The sequence below is a fragment of the Oncorhynchus tshawytscha genome, linkage group LG33 (genome assembly GCF_018296145.1).
Source record: "Oncorhynchus tshawytscha isolate Ot180627B linkage group LG33, Otsh_v2.0, whole genome shotgun sequence".
Lineage (NCBI taxonomy): Eukaryota > Metazoa > Chordata > Actinopteri > Salmoniformes > Salmonidae > Oncorhynchus > Oncorhynchus tshawytscha.
The window spans coordinates 28,144,011-28,164,470 of record NC_056461.1 but is presented as its reverse complement, the minus strand read 5'-3'; the positions used below and the strand labels follow the sequence as shown (position 1 = coordinate 28,164,470).

The window sequence follows — 20,460 nt, the reverse complement described above, 5'->3', positions numbered from 1 at the left end:
AGTACTTGTTCCCCTTGCTCTGCATGGGTAACGCTGCTTCGAGGGAGGCTGTTGTCGTTGTGTTCCTGGTTCGAGCCCAGGTAGGAGCGAGGAGAGGTACGGAAGCTATACTGTTACACTGGCAATACTAAAGTGCCTAGAAGAACATCTAATAGTCAAAGGTATAAGAAATACAAATGGTATAGAGAGAAATAGTCCTATAATAACTACAACCTAAAACTTCTTACCTGGGAATATTGAAGACTCGTTAAAAGGAACCACCAGCTTTCATATGTTCTCATGTTCTGAGCAAGGAACTTAAACGTTAGCTTTTTTACATTGCACTTTTACTTTCTTCTCCAACACTTTGTTTTTGCATTATTTAAACCAAATTGAACATGTTTCATTATTTATTTGAGGCTAAATAGATTTTTTTGATGTATTATATTAAGTTAAAATAAGTGTTCATTCAGTATTGTTGTAATTGTCATTATTACAAATAAATAAATCAATAATAATAAAAAATAATATAAAAAATAAATCAAATAAATCATAATGTAAAAAGAAATAATACAAATAAAACAAAAATCGTCTGATTAAGCGGTATCAGCTTTTTTTGGGTCCTCCAATAAATCGGTATCGGCGTTGAAAAATCATAATCGGTCCACCTCTACTCCAGACAGCATTCTAAAAAAAATTATAACATGTGCTTTACCTGATATGTAATAGGACTATACTATCTTAAAGTGTCCAGTGTTTCCAGATATCTATGAAATATGACCTATAATTAATTACAATATGAGTGAAATTGTTTAATCATGTTAAAAAGCAGCTTTTCTATGTTGAAATGGGGTGGGCGTACCTCAATAACAGAATTGTGAGGGCGTATACTGGTCATTAAACATATTCATGTGATAGACCAATGATTGGCAAGCTCATCCTCCTAAAATAGATGACATCATCCTCTCCGAGGCAATAGCAAGCATTTCTGAAACATCTTTTTAAGATACAAGTGAGGTGAGGATTTTGATTTTCCTCCAATTTACGCTTTGGACACAAATACGGGTACAGAATGAGTCAACAACATTATATGGGTATGAGTTAACAGAATATGAACAGAAAAGTTAGATTTTCAATGGACAGTTACTTCAAGACAGTTTAGGATGTTAAACAGAGACACTGCCAAACATGTCTAGTGTCTAGTAATTTAGATATTTAGAGGAAATGGACATGGTGATCTAAGACATCCACAATCTAAAGATAAAAGGCTGTCTAGTATCTAGAATCACACACACCTCGTTTAGATGGCATTGGTTTACATGAAATCAAACCAGTTATAAATATACTTTGATATCCAATTACACTATTACACCTGCTAAAAATATTTATCTAGTGAAACTGCTTTTTACTACATATTCCAATGTAGTAATTTGGAAAACTGTTGACAAATGTCAAATGTCAAAACATTGACAAATGTTGAGTCACAGCTGACAGAGAAGAAAACACTGGGAAACAGCTGGTGAATAAATTCGTAATGTAGACATGCAGTCTCCAAATCCAAATAAAATAAACTATTTTATTATAATATCTGAGCTTCATGAGTTTCTCCTCCCTATCTGTATAGGGGAGACAAAAACGGAAATAACTCGGCTTCAACAAGGGAAAAAAACGTAAACAATCACGGTCGCAAAAGTTCAATTCGTTCAGTTTGGTCCATCCTGCTGTCAAAACCGTTACATATGATGTTTGCGAATCACTCTGCTTTACTTGAGACGATTGTATTTCTTTCGCTTTAAGAAGTCAACATAAATGAAAATGTATTAAAGAAAAATGTAATAACTCACCTCTTACACAAAGTAGAGACATGGCAAAAGTTTCTCTGACAATTCCTCTAGTTCAAAAATGCGCTCGGCACGGCAACATTACAAACAATGCCTCCAATCACTTTTTAAATTCTTCGCAGAATTTCCAGAGTTAGAGGTGGGCTTGAGATGCTGGAAATGGAAACATAAATGTTCGGCAGTGAGCAATAGGTGCCTACCAAAGGCACGCCATGAAAAAAATCATTAGACTAACCTGACAGCACCGCGATAAGAGGGCGGTGCCGAAGTACTCTGTAATGACATCTAGCCCATCCATTGAGGGAGCATAATCTCTGAAAAGGGCGGACCATACAGAAGGTTCTGACCAATCGATGAAGAGAGACTGAAAACCACAGTTGAGGTAACAGGTGGTGACGCAGACTCCTAGATAGTGTCCTGCGCTGTAGATTTTTTGTTTGTCATTTTTGCAGACTCTCTTATCTAGAGAGCAATTAGGGTTAAGTGCCTTGCTCAAAGCCTGGAGTTGTTTTGTCCGCTACATTGCCAGTTGGTCTTCTTTGGTTATCATCCTTTACAATCAGATTCAGATCCCTTGTAAAGTTTTATATTGTTTCCTTGGAATTCTAACATGTTGCCATGACATAGAAAGCTTTTGCATGTAGACCTATATTAAAACATTATTGAATAGCCTATCACTGAAAAATGTAATTTAATTGCAAATTCAACCAATACTATTACTATTTATGTCTACACAAGCAGCCCAATTTTGATATTGTTTTACACTTGTTGGTCTTTTGACCAATCACATCAGATCTTTCACATCAGATATTTTTCAGACTTGGGCTGCCTGTTTAAATGCAGCCTTAGAGTCAAACTGGTACCCCCTGTATATATTCTCGCTATTGTTATTTTACTGCTGGTCTTTAATTATTTGTTACTTTTATTTATTTTTGAGGTATTTTGCACAAAACTACATTTTTGGTTAAGGGCTTGTAAGTAAGCAATTCACTGTAAGGTCTACACCTGGTGTATTCGGCACGTGTGATAAATAACATTTGATTTGAAATAGTACTGGTAATTGAAAAAAGTAATTTATGCTCGATTTTTTTTCCAGACATTTGATTTCCTACATAGATATAAATGGATAGAATCAGCACCATTTCTGTTATTCGGTGTTGAGCAAGCATATGATAGACAACAACCCATGCTGAAAGAATAATTAAATAACTATAAACTACTAAGGATTGGAGTAATTTTGATTATGTCACAAGTAAATTCTACAATATCACTGATGCATATTGTTAGACCTTTATTGTCCATTGACATGGAAATTATGAACCATTGTATACCGAACAAAAATATAAATGCAAACATGCAACAATTTTACTAAGTTACAATTAATATAAGGAAATCAGTCAATTGAAATAATTTCATTAGGCTCTAATCTATGGATTTCACTGGGGAGTCAGGCCCAGTTCATCAGAATGAGTTTTCCCCACAAAAGGGCTTTATTATAGACAGCTGTCCAGGTGGCTGGTCTGACGATCCCACAGATGAAGAAGCCAGATTTGGATGTTCTGGGCTTGCGTGTTTACAGTTGGATGTACTACCAAATTCTCTAAAACGACATTGGAGGCAGTTTATGCTAGAGAAATGAACATTAAATTATCTGGCAACAGCTCTAGTGGACATTCCTACAGTCAGCATGCTAATTGCACGCTCCCTCAAAACTTGAGACATGTGGCATTGTGTTGTGTGACAAAACTGCACATTTTAGAGTGGCGTTTTATTGTCCCCAGCACAAGGTGCACCAGTATAATGATCATGCTGTTTAATTAGCTTATTGATATACCATACCTGTCAGGTGGATGGATTATCATGGCAAAGGAGAAATGCTCACTAATGGGAATGTAAACAAATTTGTGCACAACCTTTGAGACAAATAAGCTTTTTGTGTATGAAACATTTCTGGGATCTTTCATTTCAGCTCATGAAGTATGGAACCAACACTTTACATGTTGCGTTTATATTTCTGTTCAGTATATTTTTCCCTTACATTAAAATACATACTTTACATCCCTAGGTGGCCAACACCTTTTCATTGTTGAGTCTGAATGATGTCATTATACCTAATGCAGCCATTAGAATCACCTTCAGCTTTGGTTGGGGTGGTTCATATATTGTTTGGTTGGGGTGATATTGTAGCAGCTGTGGTGGAACAGCAAGAGTAGGGGCTAGTGTGACATCGCTGGCAACAGGCGCCTGACTGATCCACAAATCACCTTGCCACATAAATAACTACTCATTATTTGTAGATCAGTCAGTCACCATTTACCCACGATGCTCTCGAACACTGCCTAGGACATGAACCCATACCCAGCATTCTGGACTAGTCCCTAATATATTTTCCCAGTCATGGTGGCACCAGAAATGGTTTAGAAAAGCTGTAAGTGGCTTGGCTGCTACTAGTAGACAAAATATCCCTAATTAACTCAACAGCCCCTCCCTGAGGCTTCTATGTGTAACATGCATACTGTGGTGGAATTTTCTTATTTTTTTTACCTTTATTTAACTAGGCAAGATCAGTTAAGAACAAATTATTATTTTCAATGGTGGCCTAGGAACAGTGGGTTAACTGCCTGTTCAGGGGCAGAACGACAGATTTATACCTTGTCAGCTCGGGGGTTTGAACTTGCAACCTTCTGGTTACTAGTCCAACACTCTAACCACTAGGCTACCCTGCCACCCCAAATCATGATAAAGGATTTTTTTTTTTACTGAGATTTAATTTTCAAACTTTCAGTGACTGACTTTTGTATGTCTATTTACTACAATGAACAATATGGAAAAATAAAAAATATGAAATCCCTGCTGTGTACACTTCCAAATCATTCAAACCGATAATTTCCACAAGATTTATTATGATATTTTACAATCTTCCCTAAAGACAGTCACAAATCCTTTAATAGTGACAGCATCATCATGAAATTGTACATGGAAGGCCATTATTGGTCTTTTGGTTAGGATAGTGCATTGTCATTGTATATATATACACATTTCCTATGTTATGTCAAACCTTCCTCATTCACAGATGACCCTTTCGATCTGGTATTGATGTGAAATGAAACATTGCACTTCCATAATGTATTTTTGATCTATTTTTGAGGTAATTTGAAACTTTTTTGGTTACTACATGATTCCATACATGTTATTTCATAGTTTTGATGTCTTCACTGCTAATCTACAATGTAGAAAATAGTGAAAATAAAGAAAAACCGATGAATGAGTAGGTGTGTCCAAACTTTTGACTGACACTATATATTTAAATCTGACCTTTGTTCCCTTCTCTGCTTGCTCTGAACCAGGGAGGATCTTAATGTCAGGGCACAAGCTCTCACTTACATGAACTAAAACATTCATGAGACTATGAAATGAAAACATATGAAGGACAAATAATTGGACAACAGTCAAATCATTGCAACAGTACATCACATAAACTAGATCATATCCTATTACCCGGGAGCTAATTCAGAACGCCCTAAACCAGTCTAGCAGTTTACTATCATACCTACCACTGCAGTCCTTTGATCTGTTGATGCAAGAGAAGAGTATCAATACGACAGCTCGTGGATTTGCAATTGGAACATGTGTACGTACTGTGTACGTACTGTGTACAATACCACTCATTGAAAATAAAACAATGTGTAAGTGACATGTATTGTCTCAAATGGGTTGATGTTTCCAGGCTGTTAAGCATTCCCAAAGTTTTTACGTTCTTATCCTGCCCTTCTGTTTCTATGTCCTGCAGCATGTCCTTTGGGCCAGACAGAGGTGCTGAACAGGCACTCGTGATTGTCTGGCACAGCTTCTGGTTCTGTGCCTGACTCTGAGTGGTCTTGACATCATTCACTACTGGGCTGGTGGTGCAGGGTCCTCACTCTTCTCCATCGCCCACTCTGGGGTCACTGGGGTCACACATTCTATCTTTTTTGCGCTTTGCTTGGCCAGGCTGCCATAAATAGCCATAGCCTAAAGAGAAGGGAAAAATAGATACTGTTACTGTTCTGAAATAGGAAGAAGAACAAGAGACAGGGGTGTGTTGAAAGGGAGGGACAGGGAAGATGGCCTGTGCAATCACACATAAATAAATAGCTTAAGAAACAGAGACAGACCTGTGTGACCATGCCACTGATGTCACCAGAGTTGGAGGGCAGCAGGATAGTGTTGGACTCTTTGGCTAGCTTGGAGAAAGCTGAGACGTACTGCTCAGCCACACTGAGGGAGGCTGCCGCGTTTCCATTCTGTCCAAAACATAATGACAGTTGGGTCAAGTGCCATTTAGACACAATACATCAACATGTACACACTTACATGAACACGATGAAGCAATCACAGCTACTTTACCTGCTCAGCTAGAGCCTCTGACAACAGCCGGATAGCCTTAGCCTTGGCCTCTGCTTTGGCTAAGACAGCATTGGCCTCACCTAGGTGAAGATAAAGATAAGAGTCATTCATCAGAAATGGTAACAGAGACTAGAGTCCTGTCCAGGGGGTGTACTTGTACATCAAGCTTCCTTACATTACAGAAACATTTGTCATTTACCCAGAGTGACTTACAGTCAGTGCATTCAACTAAGTTTGATGAAGTAAACAGGAGCCGTTCGGGGCCTCCCGGGTGGTACAGTGGTCTAAGGGTTCGAGCCCAGGCTCTGTCGCAGCCGGCCACGACCGGGAGGTCCATGGGGCGACGCACAATTGGCCTAGCATCGTCCGGGTTAGGGAAGGTTTGGCCAGTAGGGATATCCTTGTCTCATCGCGCACTAGCGACCCCTGTGGCGGGCCGGGCGCAGTGCGCGCTGACCAGGTCGCTAGGTGTACGGTGTTCCTCCGACACATTGGTGCGGCTGGCTTCCGGGTTGGATGCGCGCTGTGTTAAGAAGCAGTGCGGATTGGTTGGGTTGTGTTTCGCAGGACGCATGACTCTCGACCTTCGTCTCTCCCGAGCCCGTACGGGAGATGTAGCGATGAGGCAAGACAGTAACTACTAACAATTGTATTTTGAGAGTTTCTCCCATTCTTCTCTGCAGATCTTCTCAAGCTCTGTCAGGTTGGAAGGGGAGCGTGGCTGCACAGCTTTTTTCAGGTCTCTCCAGAGATGTTTGATCGGGTTCAAGTCCGATCTCTGGCTGGGCCACTCAAGGACTTGTCCAGAAGCCACTCCCTGTGGTGTCTTGGCTGTGTGCTTAGGGTCGTTGTTCTGTTGGAAGGTGAAACTTCACCCCAGTCTGAGGTCCTGAGCACTCTGGAGCAGTTTTTCATCAAGGCTCTCTCTGTACTTTGCTCTGTTCAGCTTTCCCTTGATCCTGACTAGTCTCCCAGTCCCTGCTGCTGAAAAACATCCCCACAGCATGATGCTGCCACTACCATGCTTCAACGTAGGGATGGTGCCAGGTTTCCTCCAGATGTGACGCTTGGCATTCAGGCTAAAGAGTTCAATCTTGGTTTCATCAGACCAGAGAATCTTGTTTCTCATGGTCAGAGTCCTTTACGTGCGTCTTTCTGGAAGGTACTCCCATCTCCACCTAGGAACTCTGGAGCTCTGTCAGAGCAACCATCGGGTTCTTGGTCACCTCCCTAACCAAGGCCCTTTCCCCCCCAATTGCTCAGTTTGGCCAGTCCGCCAGGCTCTAGGAAGTCTTGGTGGTTCCAAACTTCTTCCATTTAAGTATGGAGGCCATTGTCTTCTTGGGGACCTTCTATACTGCAGACATTTTTTGGTACCCTTTCCCAGATCTGTGCTTTGACACAATTCTGTCTCAGAGCGCTACAGACAATTCCTTCAGCCTCATGGCTTGGTTTTTGTCAACTGTGGGAGCTTATATCAACAGGTGTGTGCCTTTCCAAATCATGTCCAATCAATTGAATTTACCACAGGTGGACTCCAATGAAGTTGTAGAAACATCTCAAGGATGATCTATGGAAACAAGGATGACCCGGAGTTCAATATCGAGTCTCATAGCAAAGGGTCTGAATACTTGAGTAAATAAGGCTTCTGTTTTTTATTTGTTATACGTTTTCAAAAATGACTTCAAACCTGTTTTCGCTTTGTCATTATGGGAAATTGTGTTGATGGGTTCTGACTACTAAACTTGAACAAAAAAAATTCACAGAGAGAGAGGGGAATGTAGAACGCTTACATTCTGTCAATATGTTATTGTTGGACATCAGGGATCCTTTGGGGAGGAGTACGGAATTTGGGGCCGAGGTCAGGTCAGAGGAAGAACAGATATCCCTAAGGTTCTGGATAGCAACAGAGGTGTATTTGTGAATGTGAATATGTTTGTCATTTGCAGCTGTATGACACAGTGGGTGAATAAATTTGGTTTGAGCTTTACTAAGCGTCCATGAGTTGTTTTTACTCTGTTTATTTGGAACCTAACAGTGTATAGATGTACATGTTTTTATTTAATCTATTTTATAATAAGGCTGTAACGTATCAAAATGTGCAAAAAGTAAAGTGGTCTGAATACTTTCTGAATGCACTGTATGTGTATCAACCTACCAGCTGCATTATTGATCTGTTCTGCTTTCTGTCCTTCCGAGGCCAGGATCTGAGCTTGCTTGCGACCCTCAGCAACATTGATGGCTGCTTCCTTGTGTCCTTCCGACTCCAGCACAGTGGCTCTCTTCTTACGCTCTGCCTCCACCTACACAATGAAAGGCAGTCAGAAAGAGTGTATAGATGTTCTATTTTAATTTGACCAGTTTCTCACAGCAGGAAAACAATCCTGTAGCAACAGGAAATGCAAATTATTATGTGGATTATAATTAATGGACATTTTTGTGGGTTGATATTTTTTTGTAAGGGCAAATCAAGTCTGAAATTTGAAAGTTTAAAATTAAGATGTCCTTCAGCGATTTTTTTATACTGATGAAAAGCGATATCCCAAGCATAAATACAGTAAAGTACACACACTAAAATACTAATTAAATAGTTTTTGAGCAAAATAGTGTTCTATATTGCTCCTCTATTGTCACTCAAGAAATGGGGAGGCCGATGACATCATGAATCCCTAGCTGACCAACCCCTTGCATGCCGTACTTCTTGAAGTTTGCAGTTGTCTAAAAAACAACCCCCCCCCCCAATTGTGCTGTGTCATGATTTACCTGGACCACCTATTGAAATGTGATAAATGTGCTGAAAAGGAGACTCGAGTAGGACTTCAAAATACACTACAAGTTTGCATTTTCTGCAACAACAGAGTGATCAAATTAAGAGAGTACATCTGTACACATACAAAACTGATAGGCTAAGATAAGCTCATGTTCAGTGATAATTTCAGGTTGAAGATATGTCTCCCAGTTTGTTGGCAGCAGGGCCAGCCCCTCTCACCTGCATCTGCATGGACTCTTTGACACGAGGTGGAACATGTATATCCTTGATTTCATAACGAAGGCAACGGATTCCCCAAGCATCTGATGCCTGGTTTATGGAGTGGACTATGTTGGTATTTAGGGTCTCTCTTTCCTGAAGAAAGAAATACATAAAACAATAAGGTAATGAGGTAAATAAATACAAATTCACTCTGAAACACAAGTTTGAGTCTCACCCTGAATACTTTGTCCAGGGTCAGTTTTCCTAACTCTGAGCGCATGGTGGTCTGAGCAAGTTGGGTGACAGCATACTCTGGGTCCTCAACTCCATAGCTGGCCTGGAAGGAAGTACATCTTGTTATCAACATCTAAAAACAAAGCAAAAACATTCAATGAACAATAACATCAAGACATCATGGTTTTCACCAACCTACCTTAAAAGGATCCAATATCCTAAGATAGAGGACTCCATCTATCTGTAGTGTCACATTATCTGTGGATGTAATCAGACATCAGTTAATCCAGAGCCGAGGACCAACTGACCACATTGCAGTGAAAATGACAGCGACAAACACAGTGATGTCACTCACCTAAAGAGACCGCAGACTGCTCTGGGACATCAATAACAATCTCTTTAAGACTTTGAACATAACGAATTTTGTCCAGGATTGGGATAAGGAAATTCAAGCCCTACAGAATATACAAAAGAGGACAAGATGCATAAAGATGATCAATTTGATATATATATATATATATATATATATATATATTCAGGATTTATACTGTGATATAGTGTGACAATATAATTAAGGGTGCAGATCACTGGCTAATTGCAGATCAATGGGTAAGTTACCGGATCCAAGATGCGATGGAAGCGGCCCATCCTTTCCACAACCCAGGATTCTTGTTGTGGTACAAACAGAACCACAGTGTTCATGGGTAGACTGGATGCCCATCGCTGCTGGGCTTGTGTCGCCCACAACACTGGCAATGTGGGCACTGTTCTCTGGGAATGCTGGAGGGAAACAATAACAAACACCATCAGAGTGACACATTGTTGCATCATGACCAGAAAATTACTCCATGAGCGTTGGAACTTGAAAAGCTACATAATGATGGAGCTTGAAACCTCAGTGATTAGCTATGACCCTAAACATGATAGAAATTAGATATCTAAATAGTTATTCATTCCTTGCTTGTTATTCACCGGTAGTTTCTACCATAGCCAGCTAGCTATCTACTGGTACTCTTTCTGGTTTCAATGCTAGTTAACATGATGGATATGAGTTGAATAACCAGGGTGCGTTCAGCAGGACACAACGTTTTGGAACATTCAGATACAAATATGCTATGTAGAACAAACATGCCTCTCTGACATGTTGAATAAGGAATAACGTCAGCTCTATTAATTCATGAAACGGAGGGCTGAGCACACCCCCATCCACATCAACTGGGCTGTAGTGCAGCAGGTCGAGAGCTTCAAGTTCATCGTTACCCACATCACTAAGGAATTATCATGGTTCACACACACTAACACAGTCGTGAAGAGGCCACGACAATGCTTCATCCCTCTCAGGAGGCTGAAAAGATTTGGCATGTGCCCTCATATCCTCAAAAAAAATACTAGAGCTGCCTCACTGCATCACCACTTGGTATGGCAAATGCTTGATTCCACCACAAGGCGCTACAGAGGGTAGTGCATATGGCTCAGTATATCTCAGAAAATGGTACCGATGCACGAAGTCTAGAACCAACAGGACCCTGAACAGCTTCTACCACCAAGCCATAAGATTGCTAAATAGTTAGTTTGGGTAGCTATTGGTTTAACTATCTGCTTTGATCCTTTTTCCACAAAAAGCCAATTTATGCTTAATACGAAAATGTGGTTAGAGGTTCCGTGTGGAAGGTGTGACGCAATTGCGAAGCTTCCAGAATCATGCAGAGGCCAAATTGAGCTCCTTACCCCATCACCTCCCAAATTTTGTAACAATGTGGTGGGCTCCATATAGCTCCGCAGTGACGGTAGGTGCAGGCGGGAGGAGCTACATAAACACAAACGCACATCCTTGACAACAGCTCTGCTCAACAGCACTGCTCCGTGAAGCAGTATGAATGCCCAGACTTCTGCAGAGGCTGTGTCACCGTAAATGCTGCAGGCCAATACAGACGTCAGATTGCCCACCTGTGTGTAAACTGAAGATGGATGCCACAAACGTGTTGCCACTGCTAAAATATTGTTGGCTGCAACTGTTAAAACAGTGTACAGCAGTGACGGTCAGTGCCTTTTGAGGACAATTTTTATAGTTTATGATGAGGGAGGGCAATTTCCTTTTTCATGAGCATGGACTTATTTCTATTACAGCATGTTGGATGACTGTCATTCATATTCCATTCACGCAGTTCAATGTAACATAGATAGATAGGTGTAGTAGCCTAAACCTATGTATCTATGGCGGCAGGGTAGCCTAGTGGTTAGAGCGTTGGACTAGTTCAAACCCCCGAGCTGACAAGGTACAAATCTGTCGTTCTGCCCCTGAACAGGCAGTTAAACCCACTTAACTGACTTGCCTAGTTAAATAAAGGTAAAATACTCACATTTTCCCTATACCCACGATGAGGTTGCTACAACCTAGCCTATGAATGTAGGTGCACACAGGTCGAGAGAAAGATTTGAGGTGACAGACAGTGACACATGGACAGACAATGACACATTCAATAGCGCCTTGCACACTCTTGCCTGTATCTAGCTAATCTAAGGTGTAATCATTAGTACAACAGTTGTAAACAAGTTTCTATTGGACAAATGCAGGTATGTTTATCCCTGTTTTGTTCTGTTTAAAAAACATTTTAACAGAATCAGCTGAATAAATACTCCCCTAATCACACAAAAACAGTTAACTTTCCTAGCCATATACAAACAGCTTGTTGCATTCCATCTTGCATCTACGCACTCTCCTCCTCTGAACCTTTTCCCTTCACTTGTGGACTTCAATGCACAACACATCAGCTGTCTGTGACCAGGTGAAAAAAACCTTTCCAAGCCAAACCTTCATATCATAACTGCTACACACAGGCTACATCCTTGTCATCATGTAAGATAAAGTAACATCATAGTCAACATAGCTAGTAGAACTAAGGTGTTAGTAAACTCACTACAATCATGCAGTACAGTCAGTAAGCAGTTTAGCAGTTTCACCAGTGGGCCCTGGTGGCAATACATTAGTAAAACCAAAAGCTTACCTTGACTAGGAATTGTTCCACTGTTGGATAGTCATAGCCAGCTAGCTAACAAAGCCTCCCTATACTTGAGCTGTGTGTGCGTAAGCTAAACTAGATAGCTGCATTTGCTTTTTTAAATTAAATATAGCTCTCTGTCCTCCTCCTTTATTTTTGAAGAAAATAATTGGTTCAAAATTGTTGTCCATCTTTCTGAGTCAACTACTCAACACATTTTTTTGCACAGCAGTGCTAGCTTGGTGTAGCTTATGCTTTCAATACTAGAGTCATTCTCTGATCCTTTGATAGGGTGGACAACATGTCAGTTCATGCTGCAAGAGCTCTGATAGGTTGGAGGACAGCCTCTGGAAGTTGTCATAATTACTGTGTAAGTCAATGGAAGGGGGTGAGAACCATGAGCCTCAGTTTTGTATTGAAGTCAATGTACGGAAGCTAGCAGTCCTCTGGCTACACCATGGTGCTATCCTACAGAGGGCTGTTTTTTAAAATTGTTTTATTTCACCTTTATTTAACCAGGTAAGCTAGTTGAGAACATGTTCTCATTTACAACTATGTTGAGGCTACTGTAGACCTTCATTGCAAAACATTGTCATTTAATCAATTATTTGGTGACATGTGAATCGATTTTGTATCATTGTATCTAAAAAGGATACATTTTTAAACGTTTAAATATTTGTATGAAATTCACTGATGTGGATGGTCCTCCGCTTCCTCCTCTGGTGCACAGCAAGTGTGTATTTTGCATTTCTGAAATGATTTTGACATATGAAAGTAGATGGACTGATGTTTCTAGAACCGTACTGAAATTGAGAATCGATTCACATTTAAATAGAGTATTTGGCTGTTTTGGATTCCAGAGCCAATTTGCCCTTTAATCAGAACATGTAGTGGCTGGCTCCTTTTGTCTAATATCGGGCTAGCAGCTAGCTAACTGGTTTAGCAAGCTAGCAAACTAACTGCATTGAAATACCCTGCATTTTACCTTTAAAACAGCACCACCGGTACGGCACAATGTTTGGAGCATTTTCTTAACGTAATTGTTGGCTGATATGTATGTGGCTTAGTTTAAAATAAAATTGAATATCCTCTCGTGTGTGACACTCGGCCGACCCAGGAAACGAAAGTTACAACATTGAAGTGGTGCACTGGTTAAACACGTCCCTTGTTGATATGGGAAACGGAACTCTGGCGATTATCTGACTTTAAAACATATACATTGTGAATGTTTAATAAGTTCAACACTTTCTGATGTCTTTAAGCATGGTTGTGTAGGTTGACGACAACCTGAGTCCAAATTTCCCGCACTTTTCATATGTTGTAGTCATTGATTTATATAAACATTAATTGCAGTGCGCATGCCGGCATAGGTCGGATGTGGGGGTTACAGCGAGACCTGACCGTGTGGCGACATGCACTTCCGCGTGGCAATGTAATCAATAGCTGGAGTCCCAATGAAAATAAGAGGGGAGTATTATCGGATTGTGTGTACCCGAGGCTCCTGTCTCGTTGCTGGCTGGCCCTGGCAGAGAGAAGAAAAAACGGAACGCTAAAACAAGGTCAGAAGTTAGTATAGCCAGGTAGCTAGCACTTGCAACTGATGAGCGGTTGTTATGGTAGCACCGATGAGGCCAAGAGTTTTTACATTGTGCTGGGCTCTTAAGTTACATCAAAACAAAAGCTGATGACCGAGGTAAAATTTGTTTATATTGGATATTCGGTTTTCTCACTTCAATATCTATTGAACCAAGCATGCCATGACTATGAAGATGTTATATTCTGAATCAGGGGTGGATAGTGGAAAATCTACTGCTTCTTTTGTTGTTGAAAATATTTATATATTTTCCATCGTTCAATCTTCAATAGCTCTTAGACAAAGTGTGCCATGACTATGAAAATATATATTCTGAATCGGGGGGTGATGGACAAATTATTATAATAACATTTTTAAAAATGTATTTGTCACATGTGCCGAATACAACTTTACTATGAAATGCTTACTTACAAGCCGATAACCAACAATGAAGTTCAAGAAAGAGTTAAGAAAATATTTACAACATAAACTAAGGTGAGAAAAATTCAATCAAAAATTAACACAAGAAAATTACATAACAACGAGGCTATATACAGGGGCGACCAGTACTGAGTCAATGTGCGCGTGGGTACAGGTTAGTTGAGTTGGTTTGTAAAGTGACTATGCATAGATAATAAACAGCGAGTAGCAGCAGTGTTAAAAACAAAGGGGGGGCAAAAGGAACACCTATTTGACAATGCTTTTCATTGACTACAGTTCAGCATTCAACACCATAGTGCCCACAAAGCTCTTCACTGAGCTAAGGACCCTGGGACTAAACACCTCCCTCTGCTACTGGATCCTGGAATTTCTGACGGTCTGCCCCCAGATGGTACAGCTGCACCATCGAGAGCATCCTGACTGTTTGCATCAACACCTGGTATGGCAACTGCTCGGCATCCGACCGTAAGGTGCTACAGAGGTTAGTGCGTACGGCCCAATACATCACTGGGGCCAAGCTTCCTGCCATCCAGGAGCTATATACTAGGCGGTGTCAGTGGAAGGCTAAAACAAATATCAAAGACCACAGTCTAGACTGTTCTCTCTGCTACCGGATGGCAAGCGGTACCGAAGCGCCAAGTCTAGGTCCATGAGGCTCCTTAACAGCTTCTACTCAGCCTCAGTTCCCTGCAGACAGCCAGATAGGGGTGCACCAGCAGGTCTCAGCCAGGCGGAGGCGCTGTGGATCAATGCCAAACAGGTAATCACAGAGCTGTAATCATGCCAGATACATTCATGTGCTGTATATTGAATATTACAGTTTACTGCACGTCTCTGCACATATTTGAACCATGAATAGCTAAAGACATCGAGTGTCTGTCTCTCAGCTGCATGCAGACTTCTCCCGCCGCCTCCTCTGAGTACCTCACCACTGTCAATGATGGCCACTCTTCCACCCCAGAGCTAGTGACCTTCCTGCAACTGTACCTGACCTCTGTTCGGGACACCTGCCGAGCCACATGGGCATGCTTCGACCCAGCCAAGATGGCTGCCGGCATAGCTTTCCTGGCATGTACCTGCGTGGTATGATGTCCTCTGTGCTGGTGAGGGAGAGTGGTCTGCTGAGGGTTCCTTTGGTGGCAGCCACTGGGGTAGGGGTGTGTATAGCTGCAGGTCAGCTGTTTACACAGGGCTATGCTGAGGGGTCCTGGTGCCTAGTGGCTGTAGCCCTCTCCTCTGAGGTACTGCTGCTCTGGAGAGCCTGACTGGGCCAGCAAGACTGCTGAGGGTGGAGAGGTGGCCCCAAGGAGTGACTGACTGACCCTGCCTCGCTTCTTATTAACCCCTCCCCTCCTGGTGCTCCTCCTGCGCTGTGACTCCCTGCTCTCTGACAGCTATGTAATAGCAGAGGGCTGTGTGGTCACCTTTCTGCTTTTCTCCTTGAGCCTCTGTCTCCTTCCATCTCACCTGGGACGGCCATGACCCCCTGGCCTGCCTGGGGGTGTTTTTAGGCTCTCTCTCCCACTCCTTTCATGGCTGTCAGGAGGAGCAGGGCTCCTGCCATCCCTTCCTGTTCCCCTCCCGCCTGTCACAGGTGCAGGACAGCTGTCTGAAGAACCTGATCTACATCCTGTCTCTGGCCTCTCTGGGCTCCTGGATCTACAGTAACTGCTGTGGCTCTGCAGCAACCTGAACAGTCCTGGTGGTACGGTGTTCACGGCCTGCTGGATCCTGCCCCGGCTGTCGGTCTGTTTTGGGTTTCAGTGGGCTATGGCTGAAACCCCGGAGGACAGCTTTAGGAACCTGGTTGAGCTGATCAGCCTGGTCCAGCGGGCCCTCCTCAGGGCTGCCTTCTCTCTGCTGGGCTTAGGGCTAGCCTTGCTCTGGCTGGACCCCCCTCACCGTATTCATCAAGACCAGGGTACCAGCCCCTGTCCAAGGCCCTGGATCAAATCCCCTCCCACCCCGCTACAGGGCCAGCACAAGCATCAGCCCCCAGGCAGAGCTGCACCACCTCGTCTCCCCCGCTCTACCAGCGCATGCACTGCTCTCTGGAGGAACCAGCCAGGCAGGCCAAATATATTTTATATTTGAGATTCTTCAAATAGCCACCCTTTGCCTTGATGACAGCTTTGCACACTCCTGGCATTCTCAAAGGAGTTCCCACATATGCTGAGCACTTGTTGGCTGCTTTTCCTTCACTCTGAGGTCCGACTCATCCTAAACCATATCAATTGGGTTGAGGTCGGGGGATTGTGGAGGCCACGTCATCTGATGCAGCACTCCATCACTCTCTTTCTTAGTCAAATAGCCCCTAACAAGCCCGGAGGTGTGTTGGGTCATTGTCCTGTTGAAAAACAAATGATAGTCCCACTAAGCACAAACCAGATGGCATGGCTTATCGCTGCAGATTGCTGTGGTAGCCATGCTGGTTAAGTGTAGATTGAATTCTAAATAAATCACAGACATATATTGATCATGAATATGAAGCTCAGTTTTTGCTGACGTGTCTGTATGTTTGCGCGTGTGCAGTGGCTTGGCCACTGGTGTGTGCGGGGGACGAGGAGGAAGAGGAGGCAGTTGGGAGGAAGGCGAGGACAATGCTCTCATGGAGATGAGACTGACAGAGAGTCCGCAGCAGTTCAGCTCTGCCCTTCTTCAGCTAGCAACACGCTACCTATTCATTAATGGGGCACATATAAACAAACACAGACACACCCCTGCGATTGACTCAGGACCTCCTCTCTTCTCTGATCTTTGCATCAGTCTGTGCAACTGGTATCCTCAGGAGACATCTAATGGTGTGGAAAATTTTTGCACTCAAGTGCCAATTCACATGAACCACAGTATATGTTTTTAGTGTCCTTCCTTCCTGCTCTGTGTGATAGATCATGCTCTCAAAAGGAGTCGTGCGTATTCTATACCATGTTATTAATCATCACGTCTTCTCTGCCATTTTATTAAGCATTATTTATTTTCTAAAAATCTCTAAATTTGCAGGTTGATGTTCGAGGCCTAAGGGTTCCCGGAGCAGTGTCTTTGTTCTGGTGGAGGTGACCCACGTGATGAGAGTCGACATGGCAGTGGGCCGTTGGTTTAAGAGACTCTTCCTTGACACGTCTAGGTAGCGCTGCTCATGCTCCTGCTCTGTTGCAACTGACCAGGGCTCACTCTAAGGTTCTCTACACTGTACATCCCTATCTGGTTCTAGGGGCGAGGCAAGGGGAGACACGAGGATGGACATAGGTGATCTGGGGAAGTCTCCATAAGGACAGCCATAAAGATCTGGAGAACGCAAGATGTTATGTTTGGGTGACTCCATACTCAAAATGATGAACTCTAAAACTATTGAATTACATCTGTAAAATTGGGAAAGGTCCAAACTTTACTTGCCAATGTATTGCCTATCGGGAGAACAGATATCGAGGATGTTTGCAGAGTGGATGGGAAAGGGACCTATGAGACCCACAATGCACACTCTTGCACATACGCAGTTAGGTGAGATGTGTCTAAAGGAAATGAGTGGGTAATGTGCAAAAGCAATGATTGAATCCATCCCTGCAACGTGCATTATGTCTGTCATCTCAATTGTCTGCTGAAGGGAATGATCAATTCTTATCTTGTGTTTCTATAATTGTTTAGTTTTTTTAAACAATTGATGTGCAGCACCAAAGATAATACAACTATGTTTTACTGCAACAGCAATAACTTTCTTAATTCATCACTAATAAACAGTTTAATTCATAACAATGTTTTCTAATCACAAATATACAGTAGTCTTACATGGGCCAGTAATACACCTTTCCCTGGGACGTGTGTCCAGCTTTAATGAATGCCTTGTGTGAGGTGTTGGATGAAAACATTTAAATAATAATGATCCAGGACATAAGCATTGAATGTTTATTTATTTCTCTGTGGTAGATGCAGTGTGCTCTAGGTTACTGGACAAAGACATGTTACATTTAAAGGCACAGTCAACTTAGTGTATGTTAACTTCTGACCCACTGGAATTGTGACACTGAATTATAAGTGAAATAATTGGCTGTAGTCAAAAATGCATGAAAATGAAATCTGAGCTAAGGTTGAATTAGCCCTATGCAATAGAGCTGCCTTGCTCAAGTGAATGATTTATGTCTTCTTCTCATGGTGGCAGGTAGTGGGTACTATATACAGTTGAAGTCGGAAGTTTACATACACCATAGCCAAATATAATTAAATTCAGTTTTTCACAATTCCTGACATTTAATCCTAGTAAAAATTCCCTGTCTTAGGTCAGTTAGGATCACCATTTTATTTTAAGAAATGTGAAATGTCAGAATAATTAGTAGAGAATTATTTCCACTTTTATTTCTTTCATCACATTCCCAGTCGGTCAGAAGTTTACATACACTCAATTAGTATTTGGTAGCATTGCCTTTAAATTGTTTATCTTGGGTCAAACATTTCGGGTAGCCTTCCAAAAGCCTCCCACAGTAAGTTGGGTGAATGTTGGCCCTTTCCTCCTGACAGAGCTGGTGTAACTGAGTCAGGTTTCTAGGCCTCCTTGCTCGCACACTCGTTTTCAATAGGGTTGAGGTCACGGCTTTGTGATGGTCACTCCAATACCTTGACATTGCTGTCCTTAAGCCATTTTGTCACAACTTTGGAAGTATGCTTGGGGTCATTGTCCATTTGGAAGACCCATTTGTGACCAAGCTTTAACTTCCTGACTGATGTCTTGAGATTTTGCTTCAATATATCCACATCATTTTCTTTCCTGATGATTCCATCTATTTTGTAATTTGCACTAGTCCCTCCTGCATCAAAGCACCCCCACAACATGATGCTGCCACCCCTGTGCTTCATGGTTGGGATGGTGTTCTTTGGCTTGCAAGCCTCCCCCTTTTTCCTCCACAAACATAACGATGGTCATTATGGACAAACAGTTCTATATTTGTTTCATCAGACCAGAGGACATTTCTCCAAAAAGTACAATATTTGTCCCCATGTGCCATTGCAAACCGTAGTCTGGCTTTTTTTATGGCGGTTTTGGAGCAGTGGCTTCTTCCTTGCTGAGTGGCTTTTCAGGTTATGTCGATATAGGACTAATTTTACTGTGGATATAGATACATTTTTACCTGTTTGCTCCAGCATCTTCACAAGGTCCTTTGTAGTTCTGGGATTGATTTGTACTTTTTGCACCGAAGTACGTTCATCTCTAGGAGACGGGACGTGTCTCCTTCCTGAGCGATATGACGGCTGCTTGGTTCCATGGTGTTTACACTTGCGTACTATTGTTTGTACAGATGAACGTGGTACCTTCAGGCGTTTGGAAATTGCTCCCAAGGATGAACCAGACTTGGGGGTCTAAAATGATTTTTCTGAGGTCTGGGCTGATTTCTTTTGATTTTCCCAAAATGCAAGCAAAGAGGCACTGAGTTTGAAGGTAGGCATTGAAATACATCCACAGGTACACCTCCAATTGACTCAAATTATGTCAATTATCAGAAGCTTCTAAAGCCATGTCATCATTTTCTGGAATTTGACAGCTGTTTAAAGGCACAGTCAACTTAGTGTATGTAAACTTCTGACCCACTGGAATTGTGACACTGAATTATAAGTGAAATAATTGGCTGTAAACAATTGTTGGAAAAATTACTTGTGTCATGCACACAGTAGATGTCCTAACCGACTTGCCAAAACTATAGTTTGTTAACAAGACATTTGTGGAGTGGTTGAAAAACAAGTTTTAATGACTCCAACCTAAGTGTATGTCAACTTCTGACTTCAACTTTGTGTGTTTGTATATATACACTGCTCAAAAAATTAAAGGGAACACTAAAATAACACATCCTAGATCTGAATGAATGAAATATTCTTGTTAAATACTTTTTTTCTTTACATAGTTGAATGTGCTGACAACAAAATCACACAAAATTATCAATGAAAATCAAATTTATCAACCCATGGAGGTCTGAATTTGGAGTCACACTCAAAATTAAAGTGGAAAACCACACTACAAGCTGATCCAACTTTGATGTAATGTCCATAAAACAA

The 20,460-nt window shown here is 41.9% G+C and overlaps 2 protein-coding genes and 1 long non-coding RNA gene across 5 annotated transcripts in view; 1 reads left to right on the top strand and 2 right to left on the bottom strand.

Moving 5' to 3' along the window:
* LOC112231066 (protein unc-13 homolog B) overlaps positions 1 to 2,042 on the bottom strand; it is a 122,520-nt gene extending 120,478 nt beyond the window's left edge. For both annotated transcript variants that reach the window (XM_024397595.2, XM_024397596.2), the window contains exon 1: positions 1,824 to 2,042. In XM_024397595.2, coding sequence (XP_024253363.2) covers positions 1,824 to 1,845 — 22 coding nt within the window. In that variant the 5' untranslated portion in view covers positions 1,846 to 2,042. The remainder of the gene's footprint in view (positions 1 to 1,823) is intronic.
* A 2,661-nt stretch (positions 2,043 to 4,703) lies between these two features.
* LOC112231064 (stomatin-like protein 2, mitochondrial) lies at positions 4,704 to 13,548 on the bottom strand. Its single transcript, XM_024397592.2, has 10 exons — positions 13,396 to 13,548; positions 10,030 to 10,191; positions 9,767 to 9,866; positions 9,611 to 9,669; positions 9,413 to 9,514; positions 9,196 to 9,330; positions 8,365 to 8,509; positions 6,207 to 6,286; positions 5,975 to 6,103; positions 4,704 to 5,831 (listed from the first exon to the last, which is right to left on the bottom strand). The coding sequence occupies exons 1-10, from the start codon at positions 13,435 to 13,437 to the stop codon at positions 5,712 to 5,714; spliced, it is 1,074 nt and encodes a 357-aa protein (XP_024253360.1). The 5' UTR covers positions 13,438 to 13,548; the 3' UTR covers positions 4,704 to 5,711.
* A 45-nt stretch (positions 13,549 to 13,593) lies between these two features.
* On the top strand, positions 13,594 to 18,123 carry LOC112231065. 2 transcript variants are annotated; one of them, XR_002950410.2, is made up of 3 exons: positions 13,594 to 14,103; positions 14,701 to 14,905; positions 17,425 to 18,123. It is a non-coding gene; the product is annotated as an uncharacterized LOC112231065 (long non-coding RNA). The 2 variants fall into 2 exon arrangements; XR_002950409.2 differs by having other exon boundaries at positions 13,727 to 13,969.
* The last annotated feature ends 2,337 nt before the right edge of the window (positions 18,124 to 20,460 follow it).